This window comes from Giraffa tippelskirchi, chromosome 8 (genome assembly GCF_054371585.1).
Source record: "Giraffa tippelskirchi isolate mGirTip1 chromosome 8, T2T-mGirTip1v1.2.pri, whole genome shotgun sequence".
Taxonomy (NCBI): domain Eukaryota; kingdom Metazoa; phylum Chordata; class Mammalia; order Artiodactyla; family Giraffidae; genus Giraffa; species Giraffa tippelskirchi.
The window spans coordinates 27,583,699-27,600,805 of record NC_137282.1 but is presented as its reverse complement, the minus strand read 5'-3'; the positions used below and the strand labels follow the sequence as shown (position 1 = coordinate 27,600,805).

The following is a 17,107-nucleotide window of genomic DNA, read 5'->3' as shown; positions in this document are numbered from 1 at the left end:
TTTTTGGCCACAAGGTGTGTGGGATCTCAGCTCCCAAATAGGCATCTAACCCACACCCCCTACACTGGCAAGGGAAGTCTTAACCACTGGGCCCCCGAGGGAATCCCAACGTTAACACAACAGTGAGTTACTCAACATGCATCAGGTCAGGTAGGTGAAAGGGGACGACTGTGTATTAAAACAGCCCCCCAGGCCACAGGCTGAAGACCAGAGCACCATCCGGGCTATACCTGCATCTGCGTCCGTGGCCTGCACTCTGGTCAGGAGCGTGCCTGGCTCTGTGTTCTCAAACACGGTGATGGTGTAGGGGTCAGCAGAGAACTCGGGGGCGTTATCATTCACGTCCTCTAACGCGAGCACAATGCTAGCTTGACAGAACCTTCCCCCTCCATCGGTGGCCTTGACGAGAAGATTGTAAGTTGCTTGCTCCTCGCGATCAAGGGGGGCTGATGTTTTTAGTTCACCTAAAAAAAAAAAACAAATATCCATGGGCTCACTTGAAACTGAAGATGTAACTGCTAACACACATCCTTCTTCCTCTTACATTTATAAAATCTGAATAACAGCCTTCCTTTGGAGAATAATTTTGTCAGTGACAGAGTCAACAGCTGGGGGAGCCCTCTGAGTTGGAGGTTGTCAAACCCTGCTAGGGGCCAGCTCTAAGCCATAAAGATCTCCAGGCTGAGGTCTCTTGTATTATATACAACGTCAAAAAGCGAAAGAGTTGTCAATTTACCAAGTTAAAGGTATTTTTTAGTTGACAAAAATTAGATTCAAATGTCTATAATTAACTTGGGGTCAAGCTTAACAGAAAACTGTTACTTGATTCACAATTTTAACAATGTCTCTGCATCACCGACTCAATGGACATGAGTTTGAATAAACTCCGGGAGTCGGTGATGGACAGGGAGGCCTGGCGTGCTGCAGTCCATGGGGTCGCAAAGAGTCAGACACGACTGAGCATCTGAACTGAACTCAATTTTAACAAAATACAAATTCAAAGAGAAAAACAATCCTAGAGGTTTAAAGACAGGTAAAATATCATCAATCATTTTAATAAATATGCTAAATTATAAATTAATGGTCACAAGTTCAACAAAACAAACTATATGGAAAATTGATAAAGCAGAAAGCTTGATATACTTTAACTTCTGAGTTGTTTCATTTTTAAAGAAGGCGATATAAAAAACTTATCAATGCCAAATCCTTGATTCAAGTAGGTGATATTGCTGCTGTTAATTTTTTATCTCACCGTAAATTTTACACAGTTAGTTGTTCCTTACCTTTCTAAAAGATGCCATTTTTGTAGCAGGAGAGTAAAATTTACAAGAACAAAATACAATTTCCAATTATCTGTGTGATCCAAAACCACCTGAATATGTGACTTTGTTGAAACAGAATGTGTTTTGTTTTGCCCAAACTCCACCTTTACCTGTGTCTGGATTTAGTTTGAATTTTTCTGCACCTGGACCAAATAATGTGTAAGTAATTTCAGCGTTGGAACGGATATCTGCATCCGTCGCAGAGACCTGCATGATCAGCTTCCCAGGAAAGGCATCTTCTGGAATCGTGTCAGAATATAAAGTCTACAAAGATTGTAAACAATACTGTTAACTTAGAACATTGAAAGTTAACATCACTGTCAAGGGAGCAACAGAAATCATTTAACTGGGGTCACAGAATACATGGGAAAAGGATAAAACTAAAATCTAAGGGGTCTGCAGAACTATTTTTCTTACAAAAGAGGAGTCAAGTCACAGCTAACAACCCCATATGCTGAACTACAGCTCTTCCTTGGTATCCATGTTGTCCTCGTGTTAAAAACTATGGGCTCTGCAGGGGCAGAAGCCACACCCTGCACCTCTGGGTTCCTCTCGTGTGGGCAAAAGCAAGGGCTCTAAATACAGTCTGCTGGAGCAGAAGAGAGCTGTGTATCAAGAACTCCTGGCTTAATATCCTGCCTTCCATAACCTCACCCCCAGAGGAAAGGAATCCCTGCAGGAAAATATAACAGAGCATGTTTAGAGTTAACATACAACTGTAATCCTGTCCATAATTCACAGTATTTTTGAATGATGTTTTCAAGCGTTTTAAACACACTCCAAAAGTACTTATGAAACTACTCCAACTCTGGCTCCATCAACCCCATCTCGATTTAAACAGTAAGAGCTTACAATGTGAAACACATCTGAATTACTCCACGTACAGCAGTACCATGTGACTGTCCGACTGAAAGGTTTAAGAAAGAAACCTGAATTCATAATATGTGAACTTAAAGACACACTAGCCTACCTTTTCACAAACGGGACTGTTGTCATTTGCATCAAGGACTTTGACTTCAACTATAGCTTTGGATGAGAAGGTCCCATCGGTTGCTGTGATGGTCAGAAGGTAATTGTCCCTTTCCTCTCTATCTAGAGGTTTCTTCACATAGACCTTCCATTCATTCTGTATATTTTCAATAGCAAACTGCCCCAAAGGATCCCCGCCTATGAAATCAAAGGAAGGAGATGACAGTCAAATTTGTTGAAATTAAAAAAGAAAAGGAGAAGTAACAGGAGAAACAGATTGTACAAAAGATATACAATTTAAAAGTTAGTTTTTAAAAAATAATTCCATTTCTATTTGTTTTACTAGCTTTCCCATTTACTAAGCCCGCACAACCCTCAACAAAACCAAAAAAAACAAAGCAAGCAGCACCAAAATGTGTATCTCAACACAGCATTAAGCCAAACAGAATTTAAAGACTATCAGTAACACTTTCGCCTACACTGAAACTGTATTTTTTAAATTGTAATATCTTTTTTATATATTAGGTATAAAGTTCGACAGAATGAATCATAAGAATCAAAATCTGACTAATGAAACAAGGACTGGCCTTGCTCAGGCAAAGAACTTGAAATATAGCTTAAGAGACCGTTACTTTCTACTTGTTTTAAATATACTACAATCGAATCTTTAACTCTCGACTTCCATAAAATAAGGTATCTCAGAATTCATGCTTCTGATACCACTTGGTTTGAAATTAAACCGTTTCCATGTGTTACCTGTTATGTAGTATGTAACTTGTCTGTTGATCTCCTCAGAATCAGCATCTGTGGTGCTCAGGATGGCAATCACACCCCCAGGAGGATCATCTTCACTCACGGTCCCTTTGTAGATCTCGGCTGTGAACCGAGGGGGGCTGTCATTGACATCAGTGACCGTAACATCCACGATGGCTGTGGAGGAGAGCTGAACCTTCTCACCATGATCTGACGCAACCACCTTAATCTGGTAGCTGTTTCTCTTTTCATGGTCCAGTTCCCTCAGCGTGGTGATCCAGCCTGTTTCCATGTTAATGGCAAAGGATTCGATGACGTCCACGCTTTGTGACTGATCTAGATTATACATGACTTGGCCGTTGGTTCCTGAATCCAGGTCAGATGCCCTGATCTGAATGACTCTGCTCCCCGCCGGCAGGTTTTCAACAATAAAGGCCTCGTATGGACTAGACTCCAAGACGGGGCTGTTATCGTTGACGTCCTTCACTTGGATGCTAACGTCAACAGAAGCCACCACCTCGTAGTCACTGTGAGTGCATCTGGCGAGCACAGAAAACTGGAACCACTTCGTGGTCTCGTGGTCAAGACTCTTTTCCAGTTTCAGCCTCCCACTCTGCCTGTCGATCACAAAGAACTCATCTCTGTTGCTCTCGGGGGTATTCCCTTTGATCAGGCTGTAAAGGACAGTCCCACTGTGTTCTGCTCGGATGAGGTCTATTTCGGTCCCGATGGGCACGTCTTCAGAAACTGCATAGGTGTAAAACGGCTCTGAAAACCTGGGAAGCCGCATTTCTGGAGGAAGCACTTTAACGTAGACAGGAACAACTGATTCTCTTTGTGGGGACCCGTTGTCCACAGCTCTGACAAAGAAAGTGAAGACCTCGTTCTCCAAGCCGATTAAACTTTCCTTTGTAGTAATTATGCCAGACACTCTGTTGATTTCCAAATTCTCTTTAACGCTTTCAGAATCTGCTTCGATGGCATAGGTGATGTCGGCGTTGGATCCCTCGTCGGCATCGCTGGCGAGGACTTTGATGACCGACGTCCCTTTGGGAGCGTTGGAGCCAATGTTCACCTCAAATCTGGCTGCTCGAAACTGCGGGGAGTTGTCATTGGCGTCTGTGAGGATGACGTTAATGGTGCAGAAAGCAACCTTGCCTCCAGCGTCCTTGGCCATGAAACGAATGGGGATCACTTTCTCTGCTGGGGTTTCTCGATCAAGCTTTTCGAAAGTAAAGATCTGCCCCCGCTCGTTTGTGTAAAACCGGTCTTTGGCGAAGTCATTGACGATGTGGTAGGTAACGTGACCGTAAATACCCGAATCCCCATCGGTTGCTTTGACCTCGGTCACCAGGGTGTGCAGGGGAGCGTTTTCAGCGAGCTCCACTTCATACTCGTTCTGAAGAAACACAGGAGTGTGCAAATTGCCTCCAATCACAGTCACGTGAACCTGAGCGGAACTCCTAAAAACTCCATCGGACGCAGACATCTGCAGGGTGTACGACGGCTTCAGGGCGTGCCGGCGCAGGTTTGACAGCGTGATGATCCCTGTCTTGCCGTCGATGACAAAATTCTTATGGTCATTGCCAGACAGGATGGAATATTCCAACTTGTCTGCGTCTGAACTGTCTGCATCATAGGCCCTTACACAGGTCACAAAATGCCCGTGGGCGGCGTGCTCGCTAATTCTGGCTTCGTAAAGCTGCTGGTCGAAGAGGGGTGGGTGATCATTGAGGTCGGTGACGTCCACCGTGACGACCACATCACTGCTCAGAGGGGGCATGCCGCCATCAACAGCCCTCACGGAAATCTGGTGCTGCCGGAACTGCTCATAGTCCAGAGTCCTGACCAGCGAGATGAGGCCAGTGCCACTGTCGATGTGAAAATGATCGTGGCTCTTGCTGTGATTCCCGACCATGTGGTAGGAAATCCCTCTGTTTGGTTCTGAGTCGGCATCTGTTGCCCTGACTTGAACCACAGACGTCCCAATTACAGATGCCTCGGACAGGGTGGCGGCATAGGACTGCTGGGCAAACACGGGAGGGTTGTCGTTGATGTCCTCCACGATTATGTCCACAAAGACCTCGGCATGAGCACCGGTCAAGGAGTCCGTGGCTCGGATGCTCAGTTTATATGCGGGGTGGGACTCGAAGTCCAGGGGCGCCACGACACTGATAACTCCGGTGTTGAAGTTAATGGTGAACTGGCTCAAAGGATCACCCTCTGTGATGCTGTAGTGCACTTTCAGGCCCTCCGGACTGTTGGCTTGTACGTGGACAACGGGGCTGTGCATCTGTGCGTTCTCTGGGATCTCAGCACTGTAGAAAGGCTTTTCAAACACGGGCATGGCTTTGTTCATCACGGTGATGGGGACGATGACTTCGGCCGAGAAAGCTGGATCTCCTCCATCTCTGGCGACCACTGTGACAAGATACTCTTTATTTAAGGTGTCTAGTTCAAATGGTTTTTTCAGTGAGATCTCCCCAGAGGATCCAATCTGGAAGTGTTCATGGTGTTCCTTGAGGTGGTAATGAACCTCCCCATTTTGGCCACTGTCCCTGTCGATGGCGGTCACGTGGCGAATAACCTGGCCCACAGCGGCATCCACTTTCACCTGGGCGTAGTAAGGGAGGTTGACAAACACTGGGGCATTATCATTCTGGTCCTCGATGACGACCTTCACAACGACATGGGCCACGGCCGGAGGCTTCCGCTCCCGCGTGACTTCCACCACCACGTCAAAGGCCTCCTGCTGCTCGCGATCGAACGGTATGCCGGTGGTCGACAGAACTCCGGACGTGCGGCTGATTTTGAACCTGTGATCTGGGTTGAGGATGTGGTAAAACAGGGGCTCGTTGATTGGATTCCCAAGGGCAGTTATGACAGCTAGCGTTCTGGCTTCGGTGGAATTCTCCTTCACTACGGCAGAGTAGAAATCTTGGGTAAATTTCAGCTGACTCTCCTTGCTTTCTTTCACATTAATTTTGACAGACGCAAAGCTTGCAAATCTGCCATCGGAAGCCCTGACAGTTAACTCATAGCGGCTCCTCAACTGAGTCGTGTTCTGTACGGTTATGGTTCCAGTCTTGCGGTCCATCAGGAACTTCTCCCCGATGTTGCCTTCGGTGATGGAGTACATTAACTGTGAGAACACGCTTGAATCAGCATCAGTGGCATTCACTGTGATGACCCTGACTCCTCTGTAGGTTGGCAATAAAAGAGATGCTTCATATAATGATGCAGAGAACACAGGAGGGCAGTCGTTAATGTCAATGACGTGTATGGTCACATTGGCTGCATATTCAGCAAATAAACGTGGTGTTCCCATGTCATGAACTTGCACGGTGAAGTGAAATGTACTGGTTTCTTCATAGTCCAAACTTAGGACTGTATGAATAGCACCAGTGCTAGAATCAATGGTAAAGTATTTGTGTACAGATGGTTCAACGATGTGATAAACAAGCAAGGCATTTGATTCTTTATCGGCATCAGTGGCTCGAATAACTAATGGGACATTCCTGTCTGTTAGGACCACGCTGTTAATCGAAGCTGATTCACTAATGAGCCCTGTATACTCTGCTTGCATAAAAACTGGCAAGTTGTCATTTTCATCCAGCAAGTGCACCAGAATGGTTGTATTTGTAGACAAACCAGCCATGTTAGTTCCTTGTACTGTCAATGTATAGATGGGCAAGGTTTCAAAATCCAAAGCTTTCTGAGTGGTGATACTTCCAGAGTGTGGATTAATATCAAAGGCATCAGCTACATTGCCATCCTTTATTTCATATACCACTGATGACTGGCTGTGGGCCGTAACCATTCCGACGAAACTCCCAACGCCAACAGTTTCACTAATTTCAACAGAATATTCTTTTGATGTAAACTTGGGAGAGGCGTTGTCAGCAATGGTCACAAAGACCCGCACAGAGGTGATTTCACTCATTGGTGGGTTGCCTTTATCTGTAGCTTTTACCATTAAGTCATATGCCACTTGGTTACTTCGATCTAATTCTCTGGCAGTTTTTATGGAGCCCAAGATGGGGTCGATCGTAAAAGAATTTCCAATGTTTCCTGGGAGGAGAGAGAGAGAAGCATGTTGAGAGAAAAATACAAGGACCGATGAACATTTGAAGGGAACTGGCTTCATTCAACTTGTCTCATTTCTCAATGTGTTTCATTTTTATCCACCCAAACTAAGGCAAACTTTTCCAGGTTTTGTCTATAAATTATGGAAAAAAAAAAAAAAAGCTAGAATCAATATCATTCTGCAGCTAAAGCTAAAACTCTCTCTGGCTGAACCAGGAACGTGCTGTGGGAAAAGCTGATTCTCCTTCATAAAGCAGTGAAGTTAATCATTTCCAAGAGTCCCTCAAACCCCCTTTGGAATGTATTTATTGCTTGCAAATTCTCCAGAATCTTATATGAAAGGGAAGACTTCAATTAAATTCAACAAACTTCAATAGAGTTGGCCCTCATTTTAAACATTCGGGAATTGGTGAAGAAGCCTGTATGTAATCTGCCCCACTTTCCAGGTCAAAACCTGAATTTTTTTTTCAGGTCAATTTAATTTCTAGGTGAGTGTTTCTCAACCTGGAGGCGATTTCGCCCAGAGGGACGTTCAGTCGTGTTTGGACATATTTCAGGCGACCACTACCTGTGGAGAGAGGGTGCTCCTCCCATCCAATGGGTAGAGACCAGGGAAGCTGATAAACACCCTATGACACACAGGACAGCCTCACAGCAAAGCATTTTTTGATCCAAAAATGTCAATAATGCTAAAACTGAAAATTCTAAGGTAGTTTCACTTGCTTTCTTTGGACTTTTTACAGCTACAGTATCTACAACAGCTACACATACAACTTCACAATATTCCGTGGTTTTGATTCACTGACTGAAACCTTCCTGAGGAAGCCAGTTTACTACAGTTACTATCTTTTTGAGTAGATCACGGCAGTGTGAGGGTCCTCTGATTCAATCCATCCATAAAACCTTCGTCTATTTCCTGTTTTCTGAACAAAGAGTCCAAAATCATTTATTTGAGTCATAGAATTGAACTTATTTTCCCCAAATGAATTCTTACACTGACGCAAAACAAGGTTGACTTGCCACTTAACTGCTTTCTCAAGCTCTTGCTTTCCTCTAGGTTTGCCATCAAGTGTGGCCCCTTCACCGACCAGAAATACTCGGAGTGACTTGCCAACCGGGGGCTCAAGGCAGCTCTCCTTTCCCCACATCATTACTAGTAAACACTTCCTCAAAGGCCTTCATTTCCTTCCTTTAATACATTTTCCAAAAATCCGTGATAGTTCTTCCTGAGGTCAGACCCAGTCTGGTTTTCATTAAGTCTGCCTGGCTCTGCGTCCAGGCCTCAGGGCCGTGTCCTGACCTGCAACAGGACAGAGGCCCGGAACGTCTCCAGGCTACGAGGTGCTGAGCCGAAGCCTGGCCCACGAACGGTCACACTGCCTCTGCCAGGCCTCGCAGACACTAATTTCCGGCCTGTCTGTATTTACGAGAGCCAGTGACCCCGGATCCGCTCTCGCTGTGTTTCAGGCAGTCATCGGCATTTCGAGGCCCTTTCTCAGCTACCTGTGCATCTTCCTGCATCCACAGCTGTAGCTGGGTGGCTGCCTGGCCCGAGACAGGGGACTGTGAAAACCTTGGACAACCGTCTGCATCCCCGCCCTTTACTCTCCTGTGTCTGTACTGATAAAGCAGCTGACAGACCATATTTTATATTCATCCATCTATACGCATTTCTCTTATTTTGTACAGTGAAAGCTTCAAATACACAAGGCCTTACTTGGAGGAGTGAATGGATTCTATCTGCACCAAGAGGCTTCTCAATCAGGTAAACACATCCTCAGTGGGTTTGGGGTGGGGGTGGGGTCCTCTCCTGGAAAAGCCTTCCCCCCAGCTATTCTCACTGCCTCTCCACGCACCCATTCATTCATTCACTCTCTTAGGCTCTGCCCAAATGCCTCCTTCTTGGAGAACACAACGGTGAGGCGTCCCTGACCGCCCCACTCATCATGGCTGGTCTGTCCCGCTACCCTGGCCTTTTTCTACAGCACGTCGTACTGCCACTTTGTTCTTATCTGTTCTCCCCTTGGAATGTCGGCTCCACTTCAGAACAGGGCTTGTCTTATTTGTTGTTTTATCACCACTGCCTAGAAGAACACCTGATACATAGGAGACACTCCACAAATATTTGTTGAATGAGACAACCTTTAGACACGTATGGAAAGAAAAGAAATTAATTACCAAACAGGTTGATCAGCAGCTTGGAAAAAATTAATACATTCATTAAATACTAAATTTCTATTTAGGGTTTCCCAGGTGGTACAGTGGTAAAGAATCTGCCTGCCAATGCAGGATATATAGGAGACTCGGGCTCCATCCCTGGGTGGGGAAGATCCCCTGGAGGAGGACATGGCAACCCCCTCCAGTACTCTTGCCTGGAAAATCCCACGGACAGAGGAGCCTGGTGGGCTGCAGCCCACGGGGTCTCAAAGAGTCAGACATAACTGAGTGATGGTACATGCATATATCTATTTGGTTTTCTTTTCCTCACTGATACTATACTTCAATCACTGCCAACAACCATTTCTTACAGGCAGCACCTCATTTAAAAGAACTAACAAAAGGAATGTGTAAGGACTAACTGGAAATCTATGATAAACATTTTCATCAGCAATGTGAAATTCAGAAACCCTCTTTACTACGTGCTGTATTTTTACTTTGATAAAGACAGCTCTGAGCTTGTCAATGATCAACAAGAAGGTTAAACAAGAACACAGCTGGTTAGTTAATATATGGATCCTACCCATACATATACTACAGCAGAAACCATCAGATTTGCAGATGAGAAAGCAACGTCATGTTTACGTGGAAAAACCTTGAGGGCTGCTGAGTGGCTAAAATGTGTCTTTGTCTGATCGAGTAATAGCCACATTCACCAAATACTGAAATACACAGATGGCATTTGTGAACAAATTAACAGGGCAGTGACAAAAGTCTGTACTAGGTTGGGGCCTCGGTCACTCACTTTAGAGGAGATTACCGCTGATTTCTAAACAGTCTTCATTTGTTCCTTCTATATGAACAAGGCAGTTATCTGGACAAACATGCAAACGTGTGCGTGTCAGCTGTGACTGTATTATACACACCTACACCCCAAAGGGCACGTCAGAGAGCTGTGGTAGGATCTGCCTCTTCCCACGGTGGGCACACCGTGGGTGCTCACTGCCTGACAGTACAGCAAGCTCTGTAAAGCTGCAACTGCAATTACGTTTAACCTAAGTTTGGGGAAGAAAACCAATTCTAATCAATACATATTTTTACTGAGTGTCTTCCATTTTCAGAGGTTACAACAGTTTTGAAGAAACAATCATCTACTTTAAAAAAATAAAATACTATAGCTCAGAGTATGGCACTGATGTATCTCTAAACACATAACTGTTACTGAAAATATTCTTCAAGGACTTCCTTTTTCCCTAAAGACTTGTCATCAGACCAATCCTTTTGCTCAATAAATTGCTGCTAATTAAACCGGCAATGTTATGACCAGAATTTATAGCTACTCTTCTGAACTTCATTGAATGACACAAGTCAGGAGCAGGTGAGTATGAGTACAGTGCTGAACGAAGGCTGTGTGACCACTGTATAGTTCCTTCTATTCAACAAATTTACAGACATGTAATTCTATTGCATTTAGTGGCAGTCATTTCCTATAAACCAAGTGGAATAGTATGATTTTTACATTACCAAATCTATGAAATTATCTTCTTTTAAGTCCAAATTTTATATCCAAATAGACCCCTCATATTATCTGGTTTCTGAGTGGAGACACAGTTCCATTCCTGGAATACCAGATTACTAATCCCGTCAGTCATTACAGGCATTTAAAGAATTCGCATGCCTTCAGTCAGGCACCGACAATCATATTTTAAACACCCAGTTGTTGAAAATTATGTGAAAGCTAAGGGAAAGTTTAGCATTTTCTCCTACACAAACCCAGTCAGTTTGTCTAGGAGAAAATTATTTTATTGAAGTGCTCAGGCATGCACAAATGGAATGCACTGCTTTTTCTAATGGTGAAATTTCTGAACTAGTGGAAAAATCATCTTTATTCAAGTCACTAACTACACTACAATCCATTTTAACACTGCAACCTCAGGCAGTATATGAGGTTTTACTTGTGAGAAATGGTCTAAATTTGGTCGTTTTCAGGGAAAATATGAAACTTCAAATATATTAAGAAATAAAAATAGTTTAACCACATAAAATACAGTGATCAAACACTGTTTTTTAAACAGTGCTCTCCATTTGCTCAGCTTTGGATTATGTGATCTAGAGTTAGTTAAACCCCTATCAATTCTAATGCCTAGAAGGATACATAATTCCTAAACCTGCAGAGGTATGGACTTATTTTTTTTAAAAAATCAGGTTAACTGGATGATCTCAATATTCTAAAATCACCATAGGGAAAGAATGGAAGAGAGTCTGAGCCTTGTACTAACAATGGCAGAAGGAGATGGGAAATTGGAAGCTGCTGTCTTCATATTTAAGCACTAATATTAATACTAATACTCATAGTATTTGGCATGAGTCGGGCAAGTCCTGAAGCAAGGTAACTTCTGACTGGATAAATCACACGCTCTAAAGCAGATCCCGGCTGCATCAGGGGCAGAATTCTTTCGCAAGAACGCCCATCTGTGGACTGACGGTAGCCCCTACCTGCCAAGCACAAGCATGAATGCTCCTAGCAGGGCACCTGGCACATAAAATGAGTGCAAATGAAGACACGAACGAGTGAAGAGCGGCAGCAAAGAGCACAGACCAGCATGTCTCTCTGCCACCACCGCGTATAGCGGCTCCTCCTCCATGGAATCGGCAGCCAGCCTCTGGTGCTAAGTCACGTCAGTCGTGTCCAACTCTGCGATCCCAGGCTCCTCTGTCCATGGGATTCTCCAGGCAACAATACTGGAGTGGGTTGCCATTCACACCTGCAGCTGTCCAGGCCCAGAGTCCCAGCTGGCCTCCCCACCCTTGCTGTCTCCTGCCTGACTCCAGCAGGGCCCTAGCCTTGTCAACATTTCTTCAAGTCCTTGTCCCAACCCAGGGACCTACTGCAACCACCCTCTTCCATTAGTGAAATGCACCTGTGAAAGATGCATGGGGGTGACAGCGGCAGAAAAGTGAAACCCAGAGGGGGCGGGAGCGGCCCAGCACCCTTCATCCGACGTGACCCAGTGAGAACCGCGTGAGTCAGCACTCCCGTCATGGAGCTTCCTGCTCTGCCCGAGAGAAAACACTCTCTGACTAAATGAAAAATGTGAAATCACTAGGCCAGCCTTATTCTAAGAGTACTCTGTGGAGGAATGTGGCTGTGTAGTTAAAGTCACTTTGGAAATCCTGAATTGGTCAGATAAAGTTTTCTTCACTGCAGGACTTCTCAGAGCCTTGAATTATGCTAACATTATGAAATCTTTGAGAACATCACCCAAACGTAGTTAGGACTCTCTATCTTTACTTTCTAATGAGTTAAAAGTTCAATTTCTTTCCTCTTTCTCGTAACAATCAATTTAAGCAGCTTTTATAGTGATACACAGAAATCTTTCAACATCTAGAAGTAATTTTAGAAGAAATATCTTTCTAACAAGAGCAAAGTTATAAACCTATGCAGGGCTCCAAAAATACCTGATTCGATGGAGTACAGTACTTCAGCATTTTTCCCTTTGTCCTTGTCCAGAGCTGTAACCTGCAACACAACTGAGCCGACAGCTGCTGATTCGTAAACCCGCCCTTCGTAGGAGGAGCTTGTGAACCAGGGGGCGTGGTCATTGGTGTCGCTGACATTAACAACAATCCTTGCAAAGTTGCGCTTTACAGGGACATCTTGATCTCGTACCTAAAAGAATCAGCATATTATCAATCCTATTAAGGTTAAAAATCACTCTCAATCACATGGAGCCCTCCAGGAACCAAATGGTAGCAGAACAATGAACAGAAAGCCCTACCATGACTGTGAGAATATGCTGGTGAATGGCTTCATGATCAAGCTTTTCTGACGTATAGAGAGAGCCGGTTGCAGGATCAAGACGAAATTTCTTGAGACTCAATGGATCGATACTGCTCTGCAGAGTGTAGATTAGTTTGTTTTTTTCATCTTTATCCACAGCACTGATTTGCAAGATTTCTGTTTCTGGCACTGTGTCTTCAGGAATAACAACTTCATATTTTGATGTAGAAAATTGAGGGCGATGGTCATTTGTGTCTATTACTTTGATGAATACCTGCAACGACAAAATGACTCAATAACAATATTCCTAATTATAATGTTTCAGTATTAAAAAAAGAATCAGGAAAAATCAGGTGCACATTGAAAAAAACCTAATTTTGAGCAAAACAGAATTCAAACATGAGAAATAAAAGCAACCAAAATCTGGAATAAAAAACGTTTTAAATTTTTCATTGACATACTACCTGTATTAATATAGTTAGATAATAAAGACCTTTCTAAATTATTGAGACTAATTTTTGAGAGAAAAATGTAACACACATTTCTTTCTGAAATGCAGACTTACTTTCTCTTAGGTCTCCAGAGAAGAGATATTTCTAGATTACTCATGGAAAGATAAAGAATTTACTTTACCAAGTTTCATAGATTGATTTCCTGTATCAGCTTTGCACCTGTAAGTATTAAGCTACTGAGATGAGGATGCTACTTAAAGGTCACAATATCTGAAGTTCTTGCTTTAATCTTTGAGACTCCAAATCTCTACCAATAAGATATTGTGAATAAGAAGGAAAATTAGGAATGTGCTTTAAAAGCCTTATATTTTTGTGATCACAAACTACATATAGATAGTAGATACATTTCTCACTTAAAAGCAATGTTAAGTACACTGGAGAGAGTTTTCTGAAGTATGCCAGCATAGGATGAAAATCTTAAAGGAAAAAAGAACAGATGTGTATAAAGTGAGTTCCAAGCTAAATTAAAAAAAAATTTTTACCTTGACAGTAAGAAGATTAATTTTCAGATTGAAAAGACACATGTGGATAAGGGATAGTAGAAATCACTATGATTACAAAAGGTGGTTCAGTTATAAACAAGAATCCAGAGCTTCACTAGCTCATATGGAATAAAGCTCAGTAGTTTGAATGACACAAGAGGCCAAGGTCCCTGGATCACATGAGAGTGTTTAACCACTCTGGGGTTAACAGAGGTTAGTGAGTATGTGGACCAGAGCCCTTTCAAAGAAGATGATACTACTGGTCGAAGAATACCGAAACCTCAGTGGTGAATCTGTAACATTAAACTATGTGAATATTAAGTGCATCCACCAAACCCCAGAAAGGTTTTATGTAAAAGTTATGCATGTAAACATTTAAAACTATAGATACCTCACCTTGACAGGTCAATGATGATCCAAAAGTCATGGCTATAAAGATAATTTCTATAAATTAAATGGCTATATATTCACTTCCAGTATACATTAAAAGACCTTGATGCTGGGAAAGACTGAGGGCAGGAGGAGATGGGGGCAAAAGAGGATGAGATGGTTGCATGGCATCAGCAACCCAATGGACATGAGTTTGAACGAACTCCGGGAGATAGTGAAGGACAGGGAAGCCTGGTGTACTGCAGTCCATGGGGTTGCAAAGTCCATGAGTGACTGAACAACAAATACATTAAAATGTATTTTTCTCATCATGTGCTGGGCAGAAATAGTTTAACCCTTCTTCAAGATCACCTGATCCCACCTCATCAGGAACAGCTGGAGGAAGATCAGTTCTTACTGATAAAGCAATTCAACCGACATATCTTCCGGGCATGTCCACGCTCAGCACTTGTGTTTACGGAGGGTGTAAAGGAACTGTGGACGTCCCTGCCTGCTGAAGTTTTCAACCTCACTGGGCAGTGCCTTGCACACATAGGTTTCCTATATTACCAAGGAGGTTTTCGGGAGTCCAGAGATGGTCTGGGCCATTCAGGAAGCTTTTGAGGAGAGGCAGGCTCTGCTTGCATGGGTTTTAGGTTGGCAGATGAAATACAGTGGAGTAGGAGGAAAAGCTTGGGCAAAGACATGAAGGCAAGGGCAGAATGAACATCCTGTCTCTAAGAGACTGCAGAGGAGGGCCTGGACCAGGGGTGACACAGTACAGGAGCAGGGAGAAGGAGGGGTCCAGGAGCAGAGCTGTCTCCCAGCAGAGGCTGAGAACTGCATGGCCTGTGTGCTCGGAACTGCCTGATGGGGAAAATTCACCTCCCGTCCTTCTGGTCGGGCCAGCAGTCTGGCAGCAGGCAGTGCAGGCTGAATCGCTGGGACAGAGGATGGAGGCAGGAAGGTGACTCGGTGCCAAGAGGGGGCACAAGAGCACAAACTGGTGCTCTTGGGCAACAGGGAACACGCGGGGAGCACTCACGGGGGACAGGCCTGAGAGCTTGAAGAGGGGACACTGGAGTGGCGTCTCGCTTTGACCTCAGAGGAGCTCTATGGGGAGGGAGTCACTGTGCCCATTTTCCACAGAGGTTCCCTGCCCACATACAGGGGTAAGAGACAGAGCCCCTATTCAACCCAAACTGCCTGCCCCAGAGTATGCAATGATGATGCTCCAGAGAGACACCGAAAGAAAACATGAAAGTGAGGCTATTTCCAAAAAAAGGAAAAAAAAAAAACTGTAAATTGGATTTGGCAAGTTACCTTGAGATATCAGATAAAGCAAAATGCCTTGATTTAATACCAGTCAGCATCCTCAACAGAAAACAGCAGGGCGGGAAGGCAAGGACGGCAGCTGTTCCAACGGGGCACCGGCCGCTAGGTCAGGACCCTCCACCGCCAGCTCTGTGAGGATGCGCCTCGTGTAACCACAGCAACGCTCTCTGATCCATGGACCTGACGCCTGCCGCTCCTGACCTTGATGCAGCAAAACCTGTTCTGTTGGATCCCGAGTTTCACTGGCAAACAGGAATCTACCCGCTGTGCCTTGTCAGCCTGGCTCTGATCTCCGTGTTCCTCTTCAGCTGGTGCTTGCCTCTCTGCTCCCACTCAGATTCCTATCTTCCTGTTCTCAGCCCCAGACGGGGATCAAAACCTCATTACTGATTGTTCCCTTACCGCCCACACCTGGACAGGTCAGCCTGGGCCCTGGAACTGCTCTCTGATACTCTGATCAGCTCTCCCTGTCAGCAATTCACTACGATATTATCAAGATCCCCTGCAAATGACTCAGAATAAGTTACAGAAGTATGCCTGAAGCACTGAAATGGAAGAACTTCTGTGTCCCTGAGAAAAGAAGACTAGAATATTTTTACTGGACTTTATGGGAATTTTAGTCACTGTATTTCATACAAAGCTCTTAACTATAGTAAGGAAAACTACAATTACCAGGAGTTACGTGGTAAGTGGTAAATACTACCTGTAGATATGCCATCTTTAGGAATGAAAATGCTTGGCACCCAGGTTCATTTCTACGTTTTTAAGTTTCCTTTGCTAGACTTCTGGTTAGACAATTACTTGAACTGATTTACACACAGTTATACTTTTTAACCTTTTAGAATTATCCTGCTAAATTTATTACAACTTTTGATGCTTTTATTCTCATTTTCATCCTCTAGAGTCTAGTTTCTACAATGAAACAGTTACCAATTCAGTTGTCTGAATTAATACTGTGTTGGCAATTTTACATGACAATCTCAAAATGACCCCAAAGCATGATTCATATATCAATTCTAAATACACTAAAAAGCACAAGCATTTGGAGAAAGAAATAAGGTCATTTCACAACTGACTTTAAATTATCTATTCATTTATTAATTGAAAAGACGTCACAGACTGTAATTTTTATTCTTCAATACAACTAAATGATTTAGCAGATGATCTGTCTTAAGATTTAAAATATTACAATCTAAGGACAGGAAATTAGAATTCAGAAGCATTTTATCCTCTAACATTTAATTTCTTCCTTTTACTTTTCAGACACAGCAAATCATACACAAGCCTTTGGCTTCTACCATTCTAATGTAAACTCAAAGAGGACAGGACTTTGTGTCCTAC

At 43.7% G+C, this 17,107-nt stretch overlaps 1 protein-coding gene across 6 annotated transcripts in view; it reads right to left on the bottom strand.

Annotated features, from left to right (window-relative positions):
• FAT1 (FAT atypical cadherin 1) overlaps positions 1-17,107 on the bottom strand; it is a 126,226-nt gene that overhangs the window by 23,696 nt on the left and 85,423 nt on the right. For all 6 annotated transcript variants that reach the window (XR_014062612.1, XM_081521691.1, XM_081521695.1 and 3 more), the window contains 6 exons: positions 13,067-13,342; positions 12,747-12,957; positions 3,048-7,115; positions 2,293-2,489; positions 1,433-1,586; positions 231-464 (listed from right to left, as the gene is read on the bottom strand). Coding sequence is in view for 5 of the 6 variants with exons in the window: in XM_081521691.1 (XP_081377817.1) it covers positions 231-464; positions 1,433-1,586; positions 2,293-2,489; positions 3,048-7,115; positions 12,747-12,957; positions 13,067-13,342 (5,140 nt within the window). In the remaining variant the exon portion in view is untranslated. The remainder of the gene's footprint in view (positions 1-230; positions 465-1,432; positions 1,587-2,292; positions 2,490-3,047; positions 7,116-12,746; positions 12,958-13,066; positions 13,343-17,107) is intronic.